This window comes from Gopherus flavomarginatus, chromosome 19 (assembly GCF_025201925.1).
Source record: "Gopherus flavomarginatus isolate rGopFla2 chromosome 19, rGopFla2.mat.asm, whole genome shotgun sequence".
NCBI classification, from domain to species: Eukaryota; Metazoa; Chordata; order Testudines; family Testudinidae; genus Gopherus; species Gopherus flavomarginatus.
Window position 1 is genome coordinate 9654852 of NC_066635.1, and position 24878 is coordinate 9679729.

Sequence of the window (24878 nt, forward strand, 5' to 3'; positions counted from 1 at the left end):
TACCTCCTTTTTTTTTTTTTTTTTTTTTTTTAACTTTAGTTTCCATTATGTAACAAAGGATTTAGTGTTCTTCCATTGTTGTGTAGTACCCAGGTCTGTAACAGTTTTATTTTTTGCATTACAGGGATAATGGCCCAAGCAGCAACGCCAGCATTGTCAGTCCATGATGAGGACTCCTCTGAAAGCAGAATGGTGGTTACATTCCTCATGTCAGCACTTGAGTCAATGGTTAGTGTGGCTAGTTGCTTCAGTATGTTAGAATTATGCCACTCTAACATACAAAATTACAACATTTTCTTGAAAATTGTTTCATGCCAGTTTCACTTACAGCTTTATCCTTTACCTTGATGTAGACTGCTCTATAATAGAAGAGTAGAACTGTAGAATACTAAAGAGTGAGTTGAGAGCATATTTTTCAAGGAAAAAAACCTCAGTTCAGTCTCTGCTCAAGCAAACCATGCTAATAATAACCATGACTTTTGACTATAGTGGAGTTATGATCTGAACTGAGAGATTGCACTATTAGGCTGGGATTTCAGATGACAATTGAGGGCAATTTGTAGTTTCCGACTGGGTTAAGCCATTGTAAGGATAATTATGCTATGCTGGACTAGTGTATTCCTTGCCTACTCCAGGACATTGCATTGGTGTAGTTGTACCAGTAGCTGAAAGCCAAGTGTAGATATGGCCTTAGTCTTACAGGTTTAACTTAAGACAATAGTGGAAACACCACAGAACTGTTGAATTTGAAGATATTGAACAGGAATGCTTCTCCTGCTTCCCATCATGAGGACAATCCTGTGGCTAAGGCATGGGACTGGGAATTGGGGATCCTTCTTGTGACTTTCGAGTAAATCTATTCATCTCTGTGATTTGGTTTCCTCATGTTTAAAATGGAATAGATAATATTTGTCCTCACAGGAGTGTTCTGAGGGTATGGCCTTGTCTACACACAGAATTTGTACAGACTTGACTAAATGGGTTCAGAGAGAGAGATTTAGTTAAGTTGGTGTATCCTCTTTGCACGAACAGTCTTAACTCAGCTAAATCATTATAAGGCTAAATCAGTTTGAATGTTTACACAACAAGGATGTACCGGTTTAACTCAGGCCCGATCTGCCCCAAAACTTAGGTAAACCTAACTACATTGCTCAGAGTTGTGAAAATTTCACACCCTGTATGATGTGGTTAGTTGACTAAACGCCCATTATAGACAGAATTCTTCCTTCAGTCTAGCCTCTGCCTCTCAAGCGGGGTGTTTTTACTACAGTGATGGAAAATCCCCTTCTATCACTGTGGTGCCTACTCTACAGCAGCATAGCTGCAATAGTGCTTGTGCTGCAGACATACCATCTGTTTCTGAACAGATTTAGTTCTGTTGGTACAATGTGTGTAGACAACACTTAACTTCACTAATACTTCTGAAGTGCTTTTAGATCCTTAGATGAAAGACACTGTAGAAGTACAAATTATCTATTGCTAATGGATAGCATTGTGTTATTTGCAGCAGCGTTGACAGCTATACCGTGGCAGCACTGGAAAATAAATTGTTAATGCAATTTTACATGAAATCATGCAGAAAACTGTACTTTTAACTATTGTAGTTCAAAGCCACTCTGTTTTTTCTTTTATAGTGTAAAGAACTTGCGAAGTCCAAGGCAGAAGTCGCCTGTATTGCTGTGTATGAAACAGACGTGTTTGTAGTTGGAACTGAGAGGGGGAGAGCTTTTGTCAATACAAGGAAAGATTTTCAGAAGGATTTTGTTAAATACTGTAAGTTTCCAAGTATTTCACAAATACTTAATTATACATTGTAGTACACTGAACTCTGTACTTAACAAGTGTTGCAATGCCTTGGTCTTGCCATAATTGACATAATTATAGTATGTAGATCAGTGTTTAAGAACTTTTTTTTTTTTACACGAGCATGATATTCAGCATCCTCTGTTTAGTTCACAGTGCTATTTTTACCTCAACCAAAAGGTAATATTACAAGACTAGCTAATGTTATTTTAAATGTGTTAAACTCTGTCTACACTGAAGGTCTAAAGTGATGTTTTGTATCGTGTTTGCTAACTCAGTTTTTAAAAAGCATCTTTTTTCTTAGTGTAGAAGACACTCTTAGGCTAGGTCTACACTGGGGGGAGGGGCAGGGGATGTCGACCTAAGATATGCTGACTTCATGCTCCACTATTTGCATAGCTGAAGTTGCCTATCTTAGGTCGATTTACCTGGCCATGAGGACAGCGGTGAATCGACCACTGCCACTCCCCCATCAACTCCGCTTCCGCCTCTCGCCACGGTGGAGTTCCGGAGTCGACAACAGAGCGATCGGGGATCGATTTATCATGTCTAAAATTGATCCCTGATAGATCGATCGCTATCTGGCAGGTAGTGTAGACTTACCCTCAGGTAGTCAACTGCTTTGAGCTATGAAAGACAGTCCCTTAATTCTTCAGAAGACTTCATGTCTTCTCAAAGGATACATGAAGCTTTTGACATAGGTAATAAAACCTTAGGATTTGCCTACAGCTTTTTGTAATGCTATAATTTATATTGCACAACATTAAGCTATGCTGATAAAAGCATATTTATACTGGTATGAGAGCGTCCATACTTGGGGGTTGTCCTGCTTTAACTACACCTCTACCTCGATATAACACGACCCAATATAACACGAATTCAGATATAATGCAGTAAAGCAGTGCTCTGGGGGGACTGGGCTGCCCACTTTGGCGGATCAAAGCAAGTTCTATATAACGCGGTTTCACCTATAACGCGGTAAAAATCTTTTTGGCTCCCGAGGACAGTATTCTATCGGGGTAGAGGTGTATATCTGTTTCTAAAGTATACTGGTCTAGCTAGATGGCACAATTTTTGTGTGTAGACAAGGCCTAAGAGATGGCCCTCATAGAATTTGCCAGAATCTTTCAAAAAGCTTAATGACCTATCTTGGAGCCTATATTTCAACGATCAGTCTGCCCATCAAGAAAAATGGTTTTGCTGGGCCTTACATATTGGTCATTGAGGAATGTAGTTTTGCCTGGCTAAGTGGAGTTTTTGTTAAAAACTAAAAATCATTCTTCACCCTCTCTCCTTCGATTGTTAAATATTGCTTGATTGATAGACATATTTTGCTCTCCTACCTTGTGTCTCATATCCTGAGACCAACACAGCTACAACAACACTGCAAATAGACTGTTTTAGTCCATCACAGAAACAGTGGACATACTTGGACAGTATTTTCGCTGCTGTTTAAAATTCTAAATCAGAGCTCATTCTCAGCGCCCATTCTTTATTCAGGGCAGGACTCTCAATTGTTTAACTGTCATACAGAATTATATACACATTCAGCCGCTATTATTATTCTGCTTGATCTACAGTGAAGTCACTGTTCAAAATACAGCATTATAACTTCATTGAAGAATCAAATGGTAGATGAAGTGTTACTGAACCAAGTCCTTATTTAAACACACATAGCTCTGGTAAATGGCAAACACTAAGAATAAGTATGATAAACACTTGATGGCAAATGAGTTTGATTATATATGACTTTTGTCATTATGACTAACTTCTTTAATTCACTCAATTTTCCACTTTTGAGTGATAATGGCTGCTGCAGCTTGTAGCTTCCTGTTCTGAAGGTGGAATGAAAGAGTATTGTTGCTCCTTGTGTTGATTAAGTCACGTAATTCTATGAATAAAACTTCCTGCTCAAGTATGGGCAGTGTCCGTTGCAGCAAGGCCACAAGGAGGATTAACTCTCCACCGGCTTTCTATTCCTATACACTTCCTGTGGTAACATGAAGCTACCATTTTTGTGTGTAGTATAGTAGCACTTGAAGGCCCTATTGTGCTATGATCTGTACATAGTTCTGTGGTTTTGAACCATTTTGTGTTTGCGGACCCCTAGAAAATTTAGAATGGAGATGCTCTCCCTTTTGGAAATTCAACCTGTGGTCTGTGGACCCCTATCAAAGAAGTCTTAGATTAAAACTGACTGACCAGAATTAAACTGTAAATGTTACATGTGCTTGGTGCTCAACTATAGGCTTCTATGGTAATGACAACACTTCCAGGTTTTGACCTGTAGGTGGGGGTATTCACGTACTTTTGATTGATAAGAAAAACAGTGCCTTTTCTGGAATCTGAAACTTTATTTTCATAGTCATGTTAGACATAGTCAGCTGACCTCAAGGGCTCCACTGATCCCAGGCTGAAAACCATTGACATAAATATTAAGTTTCTGGTTTTTTTCTTTCTGCCTGATGGCGGCCTAGTCTGTAAACAAGTCATGATACCCATGATTGAGGCACTATGGAATTCTTACATAAGTTACCAGATGTAAACTAGACTCTTTACCCTTTTTGCTTGCTTGGCAATATATTGCTAGTTATTCAGTGCTTCCAGTTTCCCATAGTGGTATTTGTGCAAACAATAAACCTTTGGTGTCAAGACTGTTAAAATTGCAGTGCTCTGAAAAAGGGAAAATAACTTTTAAAAAGTCAGAATGTACTATTTTAGAGTGTTCTATCAGAAAAATGTTCCTTTTAGATCAACATGATTGGTGGTACATTGTTGTTATACTAGCTCCAAACTCTTCCATTCTAGTATACCCAGTAAAACAACCTAAAAAATTATAACTGAGGTTCAGTGCCTGCTATCAACTTGGGTACAAATTTCTGGCTAATCAGTGGTAGCCCTTCATGTTTTGTTTTTTTTTGGTCATGAGACAATCCGTTGCAATAACTGATTTCTACAATAAGTATAATGCAGACAACTCTCTTCATAGTTGATTGTCTTTTGTTAAGCCTACCATTGCTTGTCTCAAGTAATTGCAAAGTGCTATTAAACACTCTAATAAAATCACACAACAATGATATCTTCATTTGGTTGACAAGGGAAGTTTATATTTGCATTATCCCTGTTTAGATTATAAACTTAATGAGGCACGGACAATGTAATCTTCTGGGGTTTGTTTTGATCTTGATTTTTGTAATAAAGTGCTAAGCACGCTATTGACACTTAACAATTAAGTTACTGTTTCTTTTTCCATAGAATAGTTTTTCATCTGAAAAAAATCAGTGGTGCAGCTAACAATACTTTTCAACTTCTATAGTACCTTTTGATCCAATAATCTAGGAGCACACATTAGAAACAGTCATTAATTTAATCCCCACAGAACTTCACTGGGGTAGGCAAGTTTTAACTCCCTTTTGTATTATTTGTAGTAGCACCTAGAATGTGCTCAGTATTGTCTCTACACAGAAAGAAACAGTCCCAGGTGATTTAAGTGTTCAACTCCCATACCTTGAGTGGGAGCTGGACACTCCAATGCCCTTTGGAGATTTTCAAAGACACGAAGAAGGCAAGTATCGGAGGGGTAGCTGTGTTAGTCTGAATCTGTAAAAGCTGCGAAGAGTCCTGTGGCACCTTATAGACTAACAGACGTATTGGAGCATGAGCTTTCGTGGGTGAATACCCACTTCATCGGATGCATATGTAGAATTTTATGTAGATTACGTGTAGATTTTTATTAAATATACTTCACCTATTCCTCATCAGTCCACAGCAGTGTTCACTCTAATTTTTCCCATGCATGTGCAGAATGAATTTTGTTATGTGAGGCACATTCCTTCCCTCCCACACTCAGCTCTCTATCCCCGCAGCAGCACCTGGGCTGGGGGGAGATGCACCTCTTTCCCGGCCACGGCGGGTCTGTGCTGGGGCTGGGTTGGGGCCGGTACAGGGGCGCCTCTCTCCCGGCAACAGCATGTCCAGGGCAGGTCCATGCGGGGCCCAGCGGGGAGAGGTGCCTTTCCCCGCTGCAGCATGTCTGGGCCTTGGAGAGACACATCTCTCCCTGCCGCAGCCCTGAGCCCCTGTGCGGGGCTTAATTGGTAGCTGCACAGCCATGCAGTTTAGAGGGAACTTAGATCCACAGCCTATTCTTGATGCCCAACTTCATGTAGGCATTCTGGTATTTTGATAATAACTATGCTAGCAACAGTTTCAGTAAAAATTTGAATTTTCAGAGCTCTACTGCTACATCATGACGGGTAAGGACAACTTCAGCAGTTTTCCCCCCTTGCATGTGCACCTGTATATGTGCATTTTTTTTCTTTCAAACATTAGAAAGACTAAATTTTAATTTCTTCCTTTTTGCTGACGAATCTCAGTAAATGTTTGGAATACATGAATGATGTCAATATAACACAAAGCTGCAATCTGAAATGCAGCTCTCTCCCATCCATTGCATATAGTTGATGGAGTTGATATCCATTGCTCCTCATGTGGGTGGTGGATGGTATTTTTTATTTTGTTTTTGCTCAGAGAATAGGACAATAGGAATTCAGTTTAGAGCTGGTTATTTTCAGTTCCATGCACTAACAGCTTGACAGTACTCTCTCCCATTCAGCAATAGCAGACACATGCTTAATTTAACAAGTTTTCTGAAAAGATGGAAGAGCTGCACTGCATACAAGCAGTTGTACTGAGAGAGCATGTCCCTTCCTTCAGAAAGAATCAGTTAAGCATTATACAACATAAATAGAACAAGGTTTAATGTAACTACTGAATAAGTTGTCAGAAGTAAAACCTGACAGCTGACAGGCTCCTTAGATATAGGCATTTTAACTTCCCTCATGACTGCTTCGAAGTCTTTTTACTTGATAGTATTGCACTGCCTTTCTATTAAACTGTTCCTCCATGTTCTTTACCTCCTTTATGCAAAAAACAACCAGCTTAGATGTCTCTCTTAGTTCATCATCTTTGCAGTTTGCTCTAATATCTATGACCTTTATGAATACAGTATAATAATACTGGCATAAACACCTATAGCCCACCTGTTATCAGCATAGGAACAGGTTTGCTTTTAAGGGATGTATACTGTTCTTGTTCTGTGTAGTATTAATAGCTTACTTCCAGAGGGGCAGCAGATGAGTTATTAAGGGATTTAGGATTGGGATTTGTGTTCTGATTGTTACAAAATAATTTGCAGGTGTGTCTGAAGAGGAAAAGGCAGCTGAACTGCAGAAAACAAAGACTACGTCACTTGCAAACAGGCTAACAGTGGATATTGTAGAAATGGAAGCTCTCCGAAAGTCTGTAGAGGATTTCTTCTGCTTTTGTTATGGTAAGCGCTTAAACTAATTTTAAAAAATCTGAAATAACACTCTTCCTGAGATAGCTAAACCATCATTAAAGTAGGATGGAGAGTGGCTTATAGTTTCTGCCTTCAGTCTAGAGTACTGCCGAGGTAATGAGCTTAACTTTTTAGTAGTTCTAAAGTATATTTAGACTCCAAAGAGTTTGCTGTATTATACGTGTTTCACTGCACATGAACATTCTGAATGTTCGATGGAGCAGCTTCCTTTTAAGCAAGAATGAAATGTGTAACCTGATGGTAATTCTCTGCACTGTCAACTTGTGCTTAATTCCTGGATTTCTGATCCGGGTCTGAATCCTGTCTTACCCTGCCTCCCAAGCAATCAAGGTCTTGGAGTGTTGTATGGGAAGCATGTTCCTTTCCGGAGGAAGAGGAAGTACTGCAGTTTCCATCCTTTAGCTGAGGAGACATTGCATCATGTTATTCAGTGAAGATCTTCTTTGGTTAATTAGCAAGTGGCTTTGAAGGACACCTCATGCTGCAATCCTGCTTGAGAAGAATGGTCACAGAAATAGCAGACCATAGAGTGGGAATGTACAACAGGGAAGAACATGATTCAGAGACATGGGAAGAAACTTACGACGTGGAAGAAGGAAGGAAAAAATATGAAAGCCTAGCTTGTTGTATTTAATCTTACCTATTTTTTATTTCCCAACAATTTATTTTATTTTACAGGTAAAGCTTTAGGGAAGTCAACGGTAGTCCCTGTACCATATGACAAGATTCAAAGGGACCAGTCTGCCGTGGTAGTGCAGGGCCTTCCTGAAGGACTTGCATTTAAACATCCAGCAAATTATGATGTGACAACACTGAAATGGATTTTGGAAAACAAATCGGGGATCTCATTTGTGATCAAAAGGTTACATTCTCTCCCTTTTATTGGTTTGTCCTTTTAAATCCGAACAGCTAATTGATATTTTTCTCTGGGTACCTTTAAATTGTACAATTTTTAAAAATTATGCACATATACTGTCATATGAAAAAATCAGAGCTTGTATTTAAATATCATACTACCAAATGGGTAATAGTATTACTTTTTAGGTAAGAGATTTTTCTTTCTTTGTGTTAATGCAGGCCTTTCCTAGAGCCAAAGAAACACCTAGGTAAGCATCAAGTTGTTTGCAGTAAACAAAACATGAAAATTTATAGTTAGAATATATATTTTTATCTTCAATTCTTTGTGGAGTTAGGGCAACTATAAATACATCTGTTATAAATATTCTATTTGTCAGAAATGCCTAGATTATGGTTTGACTTACTCACTTGGAAAACAGAATGGTTTCATAACCTTTGTGCCTTCTACCGAGAACCACTGACTGGGGAGAGAATTAATTCTAATGTGTTCAATCCTCCTACAGTATTGTCTTACCTTGAATCAAGTATTATCCCCATTATAGAGAAGGGAAAACTGATCCACAGAAAGGCCAAGTGACTTGCCTAAAACTCCATAGAGAGTCACTGTCAGAACAGGGATTAACACTCATGAGTTCCTCTCTCCCAGTGCTTTGGTTAGACCACAACTCTCTGGTTGCTTATTGGAGGCCTATGTGTCATCTGTAGAAATGTATTTTATGGACATAGTGGAGTATGCCAGTTCCAAGAATCAATGCAAGTGTGTTCGCATGTGTTGGGGAAGGGACTTCTTTAAGCAACAGCTGACTTGTCAGGAGCAAGAATTTCATGCCAGCCTATTTACAGCCAGTGCAGAGCCCCGTGTTTGCTGCTCCCCACTATGAAGGGCTCCCACAGGGCTTCCGTCTTGGAGGTCATTGCTTAGGTTCTCCATTAGGGATAAATTTCACTTTTTGAAAACAATGTCCTCCTACACACAAAGAGAGTCCAATTTGCATGGCAGTATAGACACACCTTTAGATCTTGATGTAATAGAAATGGCAAAGATTCCACTAATGAACAAAATAATGCTAAGGTAAAAAGTAGGTTTCAGTATGCTTAAGAACTATGTAGAAATGTCCATAATTCCTATTCCAATAATATTTATGCACCTAACCGCAATATAGAAACAGGGTAGCAAGATTGCCAGAACAGACTGGATAGTTTAATAATGTTGAGACACAGCATCAATTTAGCTTTGTTGTTATGACTTCCAGTACCGATGACAATGGGGATAGATAAAATGTTTACATTTTAATAAAAGATATTCTAAAGTAATATTGTATTAGTGTTGCTTTTTAGTCTATAAACTAGGGGTGGGCAAACTACGGCCCATGGGCCACATCTGGTCCTCCAGCCAATTTAATCCGGCCCTTGAGCTCCTGCTGGGGAGCGGGGTCTGGGGCCGCTCCATGTGCGTGTACCGCGGCTCCCGGAATTGGCGGCATGTCCCCTCTCCAGCTCCTACATTTAGGGGCAGCCAGGGGGCTCCGTGTGCTGCCCCTGCCCCAAGCACCGCCCTCGCAGCTGCCAATGGGGACATGCTGCTGCTTCCAGGAACTGCTTGAGGTAAGCACCACCCAGAGCCTGCACCCCTGAGACCCTGCCCCAGCCCTGATCCCCCTCCTGCCCTCTGAGACCCTCGATTCCAGCCCCTCAGCCCCACTCCAGAGCTCGCACCTCCCACTGAAGCCCTCATCCCCTCCCCCCACAACTCCCTGTTCTAGCTTGGAGCCTCCTTCCACATCCTGAACTCCTCATTTCTTCCCCGCCCCAGAGCCCGCATCCCCAGCCAGAGCCCTCACCCACTCCTGCACCCCAACACCAATTTCATGAGCCATACAATTTCCATACCCAGATGTGGCCCTCAGGCCAGAAAATTTGCCCACCCCTGCTATAAACAGTAACAACAACAAATCTTTCTTATACAACTTTCTGTAGATATTTGTGAAACTCAAATTAAATCCTGGTTAGCAAAACAGTATTAATTTATCTTTGTGGCATTTTAAACTTGTATATAATGAAAATGACGTATAAGAAAACTATAGATTGTATCTTCATTTTCAACTCATGTGACTGTTACAGGTTCTACACGCACAGTTACAGCACCAAGTGGAAGGTAAAATGTCTTTTTTCCTATTCCTATGTAACAGTTGTGGGCTTTTTTTTTTCTGTCTGATGAATACAGCACCTTTTAAAAAAAAGAGAGAGAGAAAAAATTAGAACACTATACACTTCTATGGTTTTCAGTGTCTAGTATGTATTTTTATATGGCATGAAACTTTCTTGAAACTTTTTTGCTTACCTGAGATAAAAAATGGCATGTTGTCAAACTACCTCTTACTCTTGACTGTGTGTATATGTTCTTCAGAACTCAATGGATATCAGTTTCACTTCAGCCTACTTGAGTGATATATGAATTATGTTATCATTATATGTTATCATTTAGTAATGAGCTTCTTGCATGCAGCAGTATGTCACAAGTATGTGCATCAAGCTTAATCCTTCCCACTGTCTCTTCCGTTAAATGTCATGCAATTTTACCATTTGGCAGTGTCTGGAGCAAGTTGGAAATTTATGAATGTAAAATGTATGTTGCAAAATGCAAATTTTTGTGGAATTATCTGCTTCTAAATACACATCTTACTAAAAATAGTGCAGTTCTGTAATACTAAACATGTCTTAAAGAAGCTGGGTAGGGAATGAATGATATTGAAAGCCACATAAGATGCTCCAGAATAGCTACTACATGACACTGTGAATTTTTTCTCTTAACTTGTTTATATCACTTCCAAGTTATTATTAGATAATACAAGCACTTCAGAAACTTCCATAAGCATATTGTAGATTCTTCTTTTTTAATTTTATGGGTTTTTTCCCTTTAGTGGCCCTCCTGTTAAAGTAAAAACAGAACCAAATGAGGATTCTGGTATGTAACTTTTTGTTTTATACTTCTTTGCAAAAAATTCTGAGCAAGTAGCCTTAATTTCAAGTGGTTGCATTTAGATAGTGGTAGACAGTGCAAACAGAAATGCGCTAGAACAGCAGCAATTGACTGCAATCAATAAATGTATTAACAAACTCCTTTCTTCATTTAACCAAACTATAGCCGGCTAAGTACTATAGGATTTAGTTGGTCCAAAGTATCCATTTTGAGGACTGAGAAATACTGGCCTATACAATTTTATAAAATATCTAATATAATTGTACTAATGACAGTGTCATAAGACTGTAAATAGATGGGAGGATTAGACTACAACTTCTTCCCCATTTTTCTTTGTTTGCTACATCCTTTGGGTAGAGGGAAGAATTAACTAGCCCTGTCAGCTATAATATTCAGTCCTAACATATGGGCTTAATATCCCTTAATATTTATCCTAGATAGTGTAAATTCGCAGCTGCTGTGTAGATTAATGATTTTTAACTTAATACATACAAAGAGTTAATGTGCTTTCTTGTTTTGGTAAAGTAATCAGTCACAGAGAGACTGAAAAGAAGAGAAATCGTCTAATCTTAGCTGCAAGTGTTGCTAGAACATTTGCAGCATTATTAATGCTATTCTACAGGCTCTTGGGCTGGAAATCTTCCCCTAGTCAAAATGTTTTGAAAACATTTTGGAACCAATTTGGCGACATGCTGAGAGCATTGCTTAGCAGAATGTAGACCAGTTCAAGGCCCTACAGTGCTGCTGTACACAGCAGAATAATTCAGTTCCAGAAATCTCTAGATTTCAACTGACTTTACTTTGTATAAACATAAGTGAGCTAAAATTAGTTTAGAAGTGCCATGTGCATAGCAGGGGATGCAAAACTTTTATGATTGTGATTGTGTACAAGAAGGGAAGAACCCAGCTTGACTTTTTGGTCCCAGGTTCGGTTTGTAGGGCTAGCAAGTTAGAAAAAAGCAATAGGGTAAATTGAGCCTATTTGATAAGGAAGTTATTGAGATAAAAGAAACCTAGAACCCCACTATGCCATTTTTAAAACATAACAACTTATCACATTACTTCAAACTGGTTGCTCCTCTTCGTGCAATAAAGACAAGATGGAATTTTGTTTTTGAATCCCTTTAACATGTGTCTGCGTATGTGATTGGGTGACTTTTCGGTTGCTTTTGCAGGAATTTCACTAGAGATGGCAAAAGTAACAGTAAAAGAGGAATCAGAGGATCCTGACTACTATCAGTATAATATTCCAGGTAATATTAGCTTGCATATATTTTGTCACATAAGATGTTGTATCTAACTACTGGTTTTTTCCTGTCTTTAGACACATTGTAGTTGCATAGCTAAACTAGATTTATTTGTTCGAATACAAAACCTTATGCTGGTAGCCATTTAAGTAACTCTCAGTGAAGCAAATAGGCATCCAGCTACTGCAACAGAATTGGGCGCTCCCCCACCCCCATGCGGGATAGTGACATTACAGATCACTGAAAGTAAGCTAGTATTAAAAAACTACATGAAGCTGGTAGAATTGTGGAAGAACTCTACACTGTATTTTGCTTTGATGATGGGCTTGCAAAATGTAACCCCCGTGACAGCTTTGTCACCTTTTTACCAGGCATTGTGCTAAAGGCTTTCTGGGTCAACGCTTCATCTACCATAAAAATTGAATTGTCTAAAACTGGTTTAAAATTTTTTTTCATTGCAAAAGTGCCAGTAAATCTGACAGCATTTTTCATTGATTGCTGTTTGTAGTGATCCAGTTTTGGTTTACTTTTTGTTATATACAATAATAAGCAACAGCTGCATTTTGTTTGTACATAGGTCATTTTGATATTTTATTTTTATTTAGACGCTAGTCTACATTCCTTATTATTGACACAAGGTTGCAACAACTTTTTGCATAGTTCTTTCCCACTCGACTCATATAGTCCTTGCTTGTACAAATCTCATGTTAGGCTTACAGCTAGCCTGACTCTTGCTCTACTTCCTCAATACCCTCTATGGGTTCTGTTGTGGGCTTCTGTATTGAAGCTTTTCACAAAATGATCACTCTATGGGCTTGTCTACACTGCCACGTACAGTGCTGCAACTTTCCTCACTCGGGTGTGAAAAAGTTTCAGCGCTGTAAAGTGGCAGTGTAGACAGTGCACCAGCGCTGGGAGCTACTCCCCTCATGGAGGTGTTTTTTTTTTTTTTTTTTCTTTTACAGCGCTGGGATAGCCATAACTACACTGCAGCACTTTAATGTAGACATACCCTATATCTGACCCATCAGTACTCCTCTTCAAAGGAAACCTGCACAACACTTTAAAAATATGAGCCTGGAAGCATAAATTCATAACTCTGCTAGACACAAAAATCATGGGCTGAATAGAGACACTGGATTTATGGCTTATTACAACAATTTGTAACCATTTGTTGTATGGCTTATTACAAGAATCACTAACCCCCTCTTTTTGTGACTGCAGAAGTATTAAAGGCCACTCTACCTTGAATGGTCCCTTACAATATGAGCTAACTACTTATGCTAAACAATCTATTACACCTTGCATTTAATGGTGACACTCAAAATACCTTTCCTAGACCTGAAGAAGAGGAGCTGTGTGTGACTTGAAAGCCTGTCTCTCTCACCAACAGAGATTGATCCAATAAAAGATATTAATTCACCCACATTGTGTGTCTAATATTTTTCCTGTTATTTATGTGATTTCTCTTGTCCCTTAAGGCAGATCTACACTACAGGGCTTAGTCGACCTAAGTTTTGCAACTCCAGCTATGTGAATAACGTAGCTGGAGTTGACGTAGCTTAGGTGGATCTTTTGCAATGTCTACACTGCGCTGGGTCGATGGGAGAAACTCTCCCATCCACTTACCTTATGCTTTTCATACCAGCATAGTACCAGAGTTGATGGGAGACCAATCTGCTGTCGATTTAGCAGGTCTTCACTAGACCTGCTAAATCGACCCCTACTGGATCAGTCACCACACCATCAATGCTTGGTAAGTGTAGACCTGCCCTAAATGGCCCACCTTGTTAGCAGGTGTGGGAATCCAGGAGGGATGTACAGGTCAGTTGCTGAATCTTCAGGGCAAGCATGGATCATAAGATTTCACCATGAGTATAAATGACGTGGAGTATCTCTCTGGCACAGGGATCCAGGGCCTGTGACAAGACAAGTCTTGAGGAAAGGAATCCTAGAAAAAGGATTCAGTTTGAGTTCATATAGAGTTATTTTGAAATGATCATTTTGGTAATAAACCAGACTCTGGAAGGGGAATGACTTTTACTCTGTCATGCATATGTAGTTCTTATCTGGAGCTGGGTTGGGACCCTGCCAGTTTACATGTAATTGTTGACAAATGAGTCACTGATAGCAATTATGTGACATAGATTTAAGAAACCTGGGACTGATGCTGCCTTTTTTCTGTTTTACTTGGTCATTATTTAATCTCCAAATAAAATAAACCTTGAGTGCTTTCGCTGCCTGTAGCCAAACCTGTTGTAACCCGCGGTGGTTGTTAGGTGTGCAGCAGGATTTTAGATACCCCATGTAAACTGATGAAGTCCTCGCCTTGTTCCAGGCTAGAGCTACATGCTCGTATAATCAGAAGGTGTCTTGACGCTAAGAGATGATAGAGTATAAAAATCACACACCAACAAATCGCTCATTTTAAGTCATGATAATTTCAACCCTTTTTGAAAATATAGTTTGCCCAATGAAGTTAAGTGAAACTATCCCAAACCACTAAAAGATACCAATTAGTAATCATAATTGTTTTAATGTAATTCCAAGAGATTATCTCTTCTGAGTATAGCCTTTCATACACTCATTGAATTAAATGTTCCCTAATCATAATTTTATTCTGATAGTTTTTTAAACTATGGAAACCAAATGTACTTCATTAATATACTTAATAAACGGAGCTGGTTTAACACATAAATTTAGTGGCTGAAAAAGTGAATTTTACTATGAAATAGATTTTTAAACATTTATTTTTGTGTCTCCAAAGCAGGCCCTTCAGAAACATCAGAAATTGATGAAAAAATTGCTCTTGCAAAGAAGTACACAGGTATTTTTTTCAATTCTGTTTCTCTCAGCAACATTTTCTTACGGCAGTGTTGGTATTTGGACATCTGAGTGCCGATTCTCGAGATGCTGGTATGAGACAAGAATAATGTCTGGGATCTACATTTTCGAAAGGGACAAGTGTTTTTGTGTGCCTAAATTTTTGGGTGCTGAATTTAAGATACAATAAAAGGGGACCCTGACTTTTTCAGAAGTGCTCTGCCTTCTTAATCTACTCTCTTAATATCAGGCCCTTTTCAAACAAATTTTGAGGCATCAAAAATTGCTAGCAATTCTTGAAAATTTGGGCGTTGTTTCCATTGCAGTTTTGTGTGTGAAATTGTCATTAATCGTTTTAATAACCCTCTTTGCGTGCCACATTTCAAATTTGATTCTTTTTTAAAGTATTATGGGCTGGGGAGTTGGAGTGGGAAGAAAGCCTGGGGGGAAACAGTTTAATGGGAAAAGTGTGTGTGGTGAGGGAAGATGGTTCTTTGCAAAAATTGAAGATCTGGTGAAACAATGTGTCCACCTCCCCCCAAAAATCAGTGATGTGTGTCTGTGCGTGTGTGTGTAAAAAATTATATAATTCAAATGCCCATTTACAAAAATTAGAAAAAGCTAATTTGCACCTCAAGAAAGACACTTCCATATAAAGGTCAGAGTGCTTTTGCTTTCATGAATTTTTCAGATTCAAAAATTGAGATGCATTCTTTTAGTTCATCTGGATTTTAGATATTTGTTTTAAGCTTGCCTTATTAAAATACTTGTTTTGACTAGTTAATGTTAACACAAGTTACTCTGTATTTTTATTATGGTATATTTTACTTTATATTTATCTAAGGAAGCCACCAGGGTTCCGATTGCAGTGAAGGAACAGATGTGGAAATACCAGTAGAAGGTTAGAGATATGAAACTTTTTTCATGAAAATAAATTAACAGCATTGAAAAGAGAATTTCATTTTTTAAATAAATACTTGAAAACAATGAAACTTCAGTACATTATCTCCTCAACCATTCTCCTTGCACATGGATGGCTGGTTATTTTTTCACCCTGAATCATGATCGTGAATTACTTATTGTGATGGGAGTGATCATTTTTTAAAATCATTAATTGCATTTATGCCCACCACCATAAAATCAAAATGTTATTACATTAATTCAGAAATAAGATCCTGCAACCAGTTTTGTTGCACCCTAAATCATAAACTCATGGGTTTTGTGGGCAAATTATGATGGCAACAGTGTTCATTGTTACAATCCTTATTTGAATTTCAAAGGTGCTTATCACATAGTATGTAGATGGCATTGCATTAATTTAAAAGTGCATTAGGTCCCTCAAAAAAGGAAAATAAAAGTTCTCTGCTCTTCCGATCTGCATTAATGAAACTATGTGCCTGGGAGGAAATAATTTGGGTACATTGCTTCCCTAAGCAAGTGTCATGACCAGTTTGACGCTTAATTGTTAAGAGAGAACCAGAAGAAAGAAATGAGTGTTATAGGGCAACCTGAAAGAGATAAGACTGAGGCTCAACCTTATGTTTGGCAGTACTGAATTCCACAACCACAGACCCTCCACGAAGAATCCCTGATCTAGGCTTTTACTTGTTTAAACCTGAGCTCTATTATCTGTGTCGTTCTTAAATCTGTTTTCTCTTTTGTTAAATGAGAACTACTGAATTGAAAGTTGCACCCTTTTTTGCTAAGAACTAAAAACCTATCCATGCTTCAAATTTAAATTAATATGTTAAAAAAAGATGCTGGGGCAATTCAGAAAATTACAATCAATTAGGCCTTACTTCACTACTAGGAAAATTGATCTGTAATTTTAAAAGGAGTAAAAGAAATGGCTAGATTGACATATGATATGGACAAGCTAGGATGGTTTATAAATCATGCATCTATAATCTACTAAAATTCTTTGTGCCCACAAATTAGTGCCTAAGGAAGAAGAATCAGTTGATGATTGGATTTTCGAAATGCCTTTGACCAAGTTCCTCATGAGAAGCTATTAAGGAAACTAAGGACATACAAGATTTAGTGAATGGGCAACACAACAGCAAATGCACATCAGAAGGAATAATTTTAACTACATATTACTGAGTTTTAAATTGATTGAAACCATTCAGGAAGAACTTGCCACATCATTATCCTGCTTTTAATGTGCAGCGTTGGTAAAACAAACATGTTAGGACATATAAAGAATGATAGACAAAATAGTAGTGAAAATATTCTGATGTTATATAAATAGTATGCCTGGTATATGAGAGGTAAATTCATAAACCCTTTTAAAACAGGGGTTCTCAAACTGGGGGTCGGGACCCCTCATGGGGTCGTGAGGTTATTACTTGGGGGTGTCGCAAGCTGTCAGCCTCTACCCCAAACCCCACTTGGCCTCCAACATTTATAATGGTGTTAAATATGTAAAAAAATGTTTTTCATTTATAAGGGGGGAGTCACACTCAGAGGCTTGGTATGTGAAAGGGGTCACCAGTAAAAAAGTTTGAGAACCACTGCTTTAAAACTAGTAGAAGGAGGCAGTAGTGAAACTGGATCTAGGCTGTTCTCAGTGGTACCTGATGACAGAACAAGGAGTAATGGTCTCAAGTTGCAGTGGGGGAAGTTTTAGGTTGGATATTAGGAAAAACTATTTCACTAGGAGGTTGGTGAAGCACTGGAATGGGTTACCTAGGGAGGTGGTGGAATCTCCTTCCTTAGAGGTTTTTAAGGTCAGGCTTGACAAAGCCGTGGCTGGGATGATTTACTTGGGAATTGGTCCTGCTTTGGGCAAGGGGATTGGACTAGATGACCTCCTCAGGTCCCTTCCCACCTTGATATTCTATGAATGGTAACACATTTAAAATAGAAAAGATTATTTTTTTGAAAAAAATATATACACACACGCACACACTCTCGCGCGCTCTCTCTCTCTCTCTCACTATAACATCTGGAACTTATTGCCACAAAGTTATCATTGAGGCCAAGAGGTGGTTAGAGATCAAAAAGGATCATCTATTTTATATTGGTAATATCGACCTTGCTTCAGGGAATAAGACAACCACTAATTGACAAGGTTTAAGAAGAAATTACTCTACTCTTCTGGGTATACTATTTCATAACTGTCCACTATGTGACTTCTTGCTTGTTCCTCTGAAGGGTGTCAGACACTGAATACTGGACTTGATGGACTGCTTGTCTGATCTTCTGTGGCTAAAGGACCAGGACATCATAATCTTCTTTGTGCTTTGAGTTTACCAGTTATCTATGTTAATCGTGAATTAAGTGGAACAAGTGTAGTAAAGTTTTTCTGAACCAGGTGATAGATTTGACATAGGTGATGCGCTCTATTTAATATATTACAGTAACTGTTGCTGATCACTAGATGATATAAAGTGAAAAGCAATGATGAAGGGAGATTGCTTCCTACTGACCACCAAACAAAACACTTTACTATGCTTCTAGCTTAGAGATCTCAAAGACAGTGTTTAATCCAGGTGTACAAACACAGTGCCTTCTAACTAGAGCATCTGCATAAATCTTAAGTTTTTCAAACAAGAATCAGGTTCCTTTTTTGAAAAAATTACCCATTGTATATGTTTTTCCCCACTCTATACTGTTAAACCAAATCCAGTTGACTATACTGATTCATGTTGCCTCACTGAGGTCAGTTTGACTCTCTCTCCATCATTTTTTCACTGTTAACATTGTAATCTGTAATGAAAATTATTTTAGCTCAACTGGAAGACATCTGCCAGTATCTTATGAAAGATGGCAGAAAATCTATAATCTTAAGGCACAAAGCCTTTGTTTACATTTTTAAGTAATCCTTGATAACAATGAGGAATTATTTATGATTATATGAATCCTTTTAAGCCAGGAATAAGAAATTTCCTATGTCACTAATGCCAGCTCTCTGCACTGCTGTGCATGCAATTTAGCATGTATAATCCTCACCTCCTTACCTTTTGTCTATAAATGCTTAAAGGCTTGTGGTAAAGTGTCTTTGTTCTAGGGTTTTTTTTAATTCATAGTGTGCAACAAACATATTAATACGCCATTAGGCTTCTGTAACAAGTGGCGATGTGAACACTAAATTGCTGAATGCTTGGGTAAAGTACTTCAGAGTGCATGTGCCATTCTGAAATTCTTTTGTGATTTGTTTTTGTTCTCAGATTCTTCTCAGCATGCCCCTTCTGAAACAAGTGAGGACCCTGAAGTTGAGGTCACCATCGAAGGTTAGTTTTTCCAACTCCTGAATTCCAATCTTCTTGGGTTCTCTTGGTAACAAAAGCCTTGCACAATTGTCTGGCTGAGTGTACATAATGTTTTCTTTCACCTACTACCTAGAGTAGAATAAATTTGATCACCAGTCAGCACTGACCAGAGTGTGAAATGAGAACTACCACATAAGCACACTTACTCTAAGAAGTTCAGTAAAAACACAACATACCAAAAAGGTAGTGATTTAATCTTTTATCAATTTTTTTCAAGCATTTTTTGCATTAATAGTACAAAATGTTCCTTACTTTAACTGTAAGGTAAAATTTAAGACTCTGAAGGACATATTCGTTCTTAAAAAAGAGAGGCATTGTATTAACACATTTTAGTCTCGTACAAATTCCTAGTTAAAGACAAGCTTGTGGAAGGGACTCATGAGTTGCATGTACAAGTACTGTAACTGAAGCTTTAAACAAATTGTCTGATGCTGATTAAAAATCTATTGGTAAGATAACAGTTGTTTTAGCCTCTGATTTGTAATAAGTGTGTTCAGTGATGTAGCTGCAATGAAAGTAGTGAAGTGTCCCTCAAGCAATTACATGTTGCTTTTGTACTGGTTGGAAGTCCTCTGCCATACAAGTAAAGCTGCACTGAAAAGTTAGGTCCTATCACAGAGCCAAAGAGAGACGAATGGCTACAAATTAAAATATACACTGTGCTTTCCAAATGGAATACACTCAAGATATCCTGAGGAAAATGCTATCTCTAGCATGAGACTGGCTTCGGTTTTCTTTTTGCAATTATCAAGTTCTCCTGTCTAGGATTGCAAATATTGTAAAACGATTTTTTGATAAGACTAACATGAAGGAAAAAACATCAAAGTTCTGGCATAGTTTTGGATTTGTTTGTTGGTTTGCTAAACCTCTTTCATTAGAGCAGAAAGACCTGAGACCTTCATCAACTGCTTTCCTTAACTGCATTTTCTGTCTGTTAGGTGAATTTGGCCTCAGGAGCAAACTCTGGAGAAGAGAGGGTTATAGCACAGAAATGAGAAAGTCCAAGGGTCTTATTTCCTGCTTGCTGCAGCTATACCCATGAGTCTACTGGAATTTAAAAACTTCAGAACAACCCCTGATTTTCTGAGCTCTTGTTAAATGAAACTCATTCATGTCTCAGGGTTGTATTGCTTTGAAGCTCTATTTCCATGGAGCTCTTCAGCTCTGCAGGGACAAATGTACCATAAGAGCCTGTAGAGCTTACTTTCATGCGTTAGTTCTGTGTAGGCCCTAAATTTGGTAGTGCATTTCAAGACTTAGGCCTGATCTGCACTCAAAGTTATATTGGCATAGCTACATTGGCCAGGATGTAAAAAACACATCCCTGACCAACATAACTATGCTGACAAACCCCCAGTGTAGATGCAGCTATGTTGACAGAGGAGTTTTTCCATTAACATAGCTAATGTCATTTGGGAAGATGGTTTCCTACGCTGACAGAAAAAATTTCTTTGGGCAGTGTAAGATGCATCTACCTCATGGGGCTATGCCGGTATAGTCTATGCAGTGTAGGCATACCTTCAGTGGATAGATTTTCTAGTTAATCAGATAAATGTTTAGTAAATGTTAGTTTACTTTTGCTGTCCTCTGATGACTTTGTGACCAAGCATATGCGCAGAACACCACTTAGTTCTTGCTTCATTTAACATCTTTCCCAGGAAAATGTGAAATAAATTTTGCTGCATCCTGGGACCTTTGCTCTCCTAAGTAGTTTTAACACAAGCAGATACTCTTTTTAAATCTAGAAGTACTCACATGAGTAAGGTTGCAGATTTGGGCCCTTAATAAGGCATGGATTGATACTTCCATTAGCATTCTGAGACTCCAAAACAGTGCTACTTGTCTGGATAAAAGCATCAGTGATGTATCTCATGTTTATTTTTAAGATGATGAGGACTACTTACCACCCAACAAGAGACCAAAGAACACTGAGTCAGCAAATGAGTCTTCCAGTGCTGGGAGAAGAAAAGTGAGAGAATTCAATTTTGGTAAGATTCAAATTCAAGTTTATCTCTGTCATTTGCTTCCTGAAAAACTTTCCTTCTTGATGACTCTAGATAACATCAGGTTGTGGGACTTTTGAAGAGATAAGTAGAGGCTTTCAGCTAACGGCCTATATTTCTTTGTACATATATTGCTGCAGAGCAAACAGTTGTAAACCACCTGTATTTGTTCACCTGTAAAGTGTTCCTCTAGCCAAAATTTGGACTAATCAAAATTGTAGCTTCTATAAACCATTCAGAAACCATTGTGGTGGAGAGGAGGAAACCTGAATAATATAAACATTAGAAATAAGATAACAGGAAGTAGAAGTCAGTTTAGCCATTTTCTCAACTGACTTCTTGAGAGAGAATCTGAGAAAAGAGTGAGGCTGGTCACTTTCACTTTAGCATAATGGATAACTGGAGGTCCTAGGTCAGGAGCCAATCCTAGTCAGTTTCTCTCCGCACTTCAAGTGACACAACAGAAGTGTGCCAAGCGGAGCCATGCTTGGGAAAAGAAGGGGGACTCCTTCATGGTGAGTAGCCTGGCTTAGGCCTTGTCTCCACAGGAAAGTGTGGGTTTTTTCTGTAATAACACATACAGAGTAACTGTGGTGAAAGAGTGCATCCACATGCTTTGTTTATTCTGGCATAAGCTGCTTTCCCTTTGGATCATTGTGTCCGCAGAGCACTGTGATTTTTTCGAATTAGCCACACAGCATTCTGGGCAGATACACAGTGTAGTGTTCAGTCCAATGTTTTGCCATTAGGCTGTATGCACTCTGGGATTTTTCTCATAGCATATTGTGGGATGCCTGCCAGAACATACTAGGATTTGGGCTCAGATTAAACAATTCCCTTGGTTCATCTGTGTGTTGTGAGGCAAGTACCATTTTCAAACTGCTATCAGACAGCATGGAGAAAACATGCCGAACACCATGATCCTGACTGTCATGAATGTGAAGGAGCTGCTGCACCTCTCTGTTGGTATTCATGGCTTTGGATGGGTCACGAGACAGCTACAGCCGCATGGGTAGAGGAGTTTGAAATAAAGCTGTTAATTCTGCAGGGCACTTTCCCGAAGCGGCTCCACTCAATGGAGCACCGCTTTTTCACTCAGCAAACTTAACGCTTATGGGCAGGACATGATAATGATGCAGAACTGGCATGACCAGCACTGGCAGCAGAACTTCGGAATGACAAAAGCTACTTTTCTAGAAATCTGTGCAAAGCCTCCCCCTGGAGTTGCAGTGGTGGAACACCGAGGGTTTCCCCTTCACATTGAGAAGTGTACAGCCAAAACCCTTTGGAAGTTCACCGGCCCTGATTTCTATCAGTCAGTAGTTAACCAGTTTGATGTTAGCAGATCGACTGCCTGGACTGTGCTTATGGAAGTGTGTACTGCTATTGACAAGGTGTTATTGGGCCACGTCATAAAGCTTGGGAGTGCACAGGAGGTTATTTATGGATTTGCACAAATGACATTCCCCCATTGAATTGGGACTATTGATGGGACCCATGTATCAATTCTTTGCCCCTCAGACTTCATCAGAAAAGGGTATTTGTCCATGGTGTCTGCAAGGCTAGTTGGTCACTGTGGAAGATTCACCGATAATAATGTAGAGTATTCTGGCAAGGTCAAAATTGCCAGGAACTGTAGAAACTCAGCCCTGTTTACTACAATGAAAAAAGGAACTTTTGCTCCCAGGACCACTATGGACATTAATGGTGTTGCGATTCCTCCTGTCATTCTGGGAAACCCAGCTTATTCTCTGCTTCCTGGGCTTCCGAAGCCTTTTACTGGACACATGGACAGGAGAAGGATGCAGTTTAACTATACCCTGAGTAGCTACGGTATGACAGTGGAATGTGCTTTAGAAAGATGGAAGGGAAAGTGGAAATGTCTTATAACAAGACCGGATGCTTGTGAGCCATATCTGCCCCGTGAGATAGGTGCTTGCTGTGTTTTGTCCAGCATCTGTGAGAGCAAGGGAGAAATCCTCATTGATGGCTGGGTGGTGGAGGTAGAGAGATTTTTCTCAATGTGAATAGCCAGAGACTGTGCCTCTGATGTGCCACAACTGGTTGGGAGAACAGTGTCACGGGAAATATTGTGCTCCTACTTTGAAGCCAGAGTGCAGTGGAGAGAAAATGAATATACTGTAACCAAATGAATGGTGGGTGAGTGTGCATGAGAGAGAGAGAGAACATTTTATTAGGAAGTGATATTTTTATGGGCAGAAGATTTCTCAGCTGAGTTTCTCATGATAAATGCATCTTAGCAGAGAACCTATTCTTCCACGTCATCTTTTGCTTCATTTGCTTTGATTAAGGCCCTCTGTCTATCAGGACAGTGGCATTTCATGTGGTAGGGGGGACAGAGAAAAGATGCAAGTAGATAGTGGTCTCCATGACAACAGTAAGTTGATATTTCTCCTTTTTTTTTGGAATGCCATTGCCATCTGCTCTTCCCACTCTGGGATGCGCTTGAACATTTTCTACCTTCACCTTCCTGTAGGACCTCTGTATCGGTGCTGGCTGGGAGTTTGGTGTGTAATGGAGGATGGGAGGGGGCAGATTAGTAATGGCATGTGTGTCTCTATAGGCAACCCTTACACTGGAGCGTGTTACCCTTAGGTGTGTTCCCAATAGGTAGAGGATGGCTTTCTTCAAAGTCAGTGGGCAAACCAGTGAGCTATGCAGTGCTAAAGTTTCCTAGGATGGTGCCCTTATGCCCTAAGTTGGTCCAGGAGAGGAAGGGAAATGCCATCTATCTTGGCAGCCCCAAAAAAGCGGCATTGGTTTGCAATGTGCATGCCAAACAGAGGACTATCTTTGCTTTAAATTCTGTTTTTATAACTCATGCAGATCAGGAGCACTACAAAACAAGTAGACTTTTGCAGTAATTGGTTTGAAACCAAGAGGTGGTTAATATTGAAGGTCTGATTAAAATTAGCCATGAATGCTTAATAATCCCTATGCATTTTGAAATGTCTCTAGCCTAATTTTGGCAATTTACATGATAAAATGTAAAGGTAGCTAAAAGCTTGGGGCACTGATTAAACTGTGAACCAAACTACTTTTTCTGTGACTTTTTTTTTCTACTGTATCTACTGTTAAAATAAATGTGCTTTGAAATGTGTCTGGTTTTTCTTTTAACCCCTGCAGTACGAGCATCTTGGAGAATCACACAGGAAGTGGGATGGGACAATGAGTGGTACGTTTGGCCAGTGGTTGTGGAATTTGATACTTCAGGAAAATCAACCTTTTAGGGCTTAAAGGGAAGATGCCATTTTGAGCACACTAAAGGAAGGTTGGGGAGGGCTCATTAGGCAGAGACTCCATGCAAAATGGCAGCATCCAGCCAACACCTGGAACACAGTTGTTTAAGAAATCTCCTTATATAGTTGTATTGTGTTACAGTACCTAATACTTACTAGTAGTTCTTCCCTAGTCAGCAGTTTCAGGCTGGCTTTCTGCCTGGATTTCTCTGGTTCCTGGGTCTCTGGCTCAAGGTTTGGCATGCCGAAGAGATCTTGGCTGTGTGGG

General features: G+C 39.2%; 1 protein-coding gene across 8 annotated transcripts in view; it reads left to right on the forward strand.

The window, feature by feature from the left end:
* The window catches only part of GTF2I (general transcription factor IIi), an 80450-nt gene that overhangs the window by 16056 nt on the left and 39516 nt on the right, over positions 1–24878 (forward strand). For 3 of the 8 annotated variants that reach the window (XM_050929443.1, XM_050929442.1, XM_050929444.1), the window contains 12 exons: positions 125–228; positions 1635–1773; positions 7001–7135; positions 7844–8027; positions 8243–8271; positions 10127–10178; positions 10945–10988; positions 12179–12256; positions 15018–15077; positions 15918–15974; positions 19246–19308; positions 21234–21335. In XM_050929443.1, coding sequence (XP_050785400.1) covers positions 130–228; positions 1635–1773; positions 7001–7135; positions 7844–8027; positions 8243–8271; positions 10127–10178; positions 10945–10988; positions 12179–12256; positions 15018–15077; positions 15918–15974; positions 19246–19308; positions 21234–21335 — 1042 coding nt within the window. In that variant the 5' untranslated portion in view covers positions 125–129. Of the gene's footprint in view, positions 1–124; positions 229–1634; positions 1774–7000; positions 7136–7843; positions 8028–8242; positions 8272–10126; positions 10179–10944; positions 10989–12178; positions 12257–13215; positions 13755–15017; positions 15078–15917; positions 15975–19245; positions 19309–21233; positions 21336–24878 lie in introns of those variants that run through there. The other 5 variants (XM_050929445.1, XM_050929446.1, XM_050929447.1 and 2 more) reach the window with 5 other exon arrangements.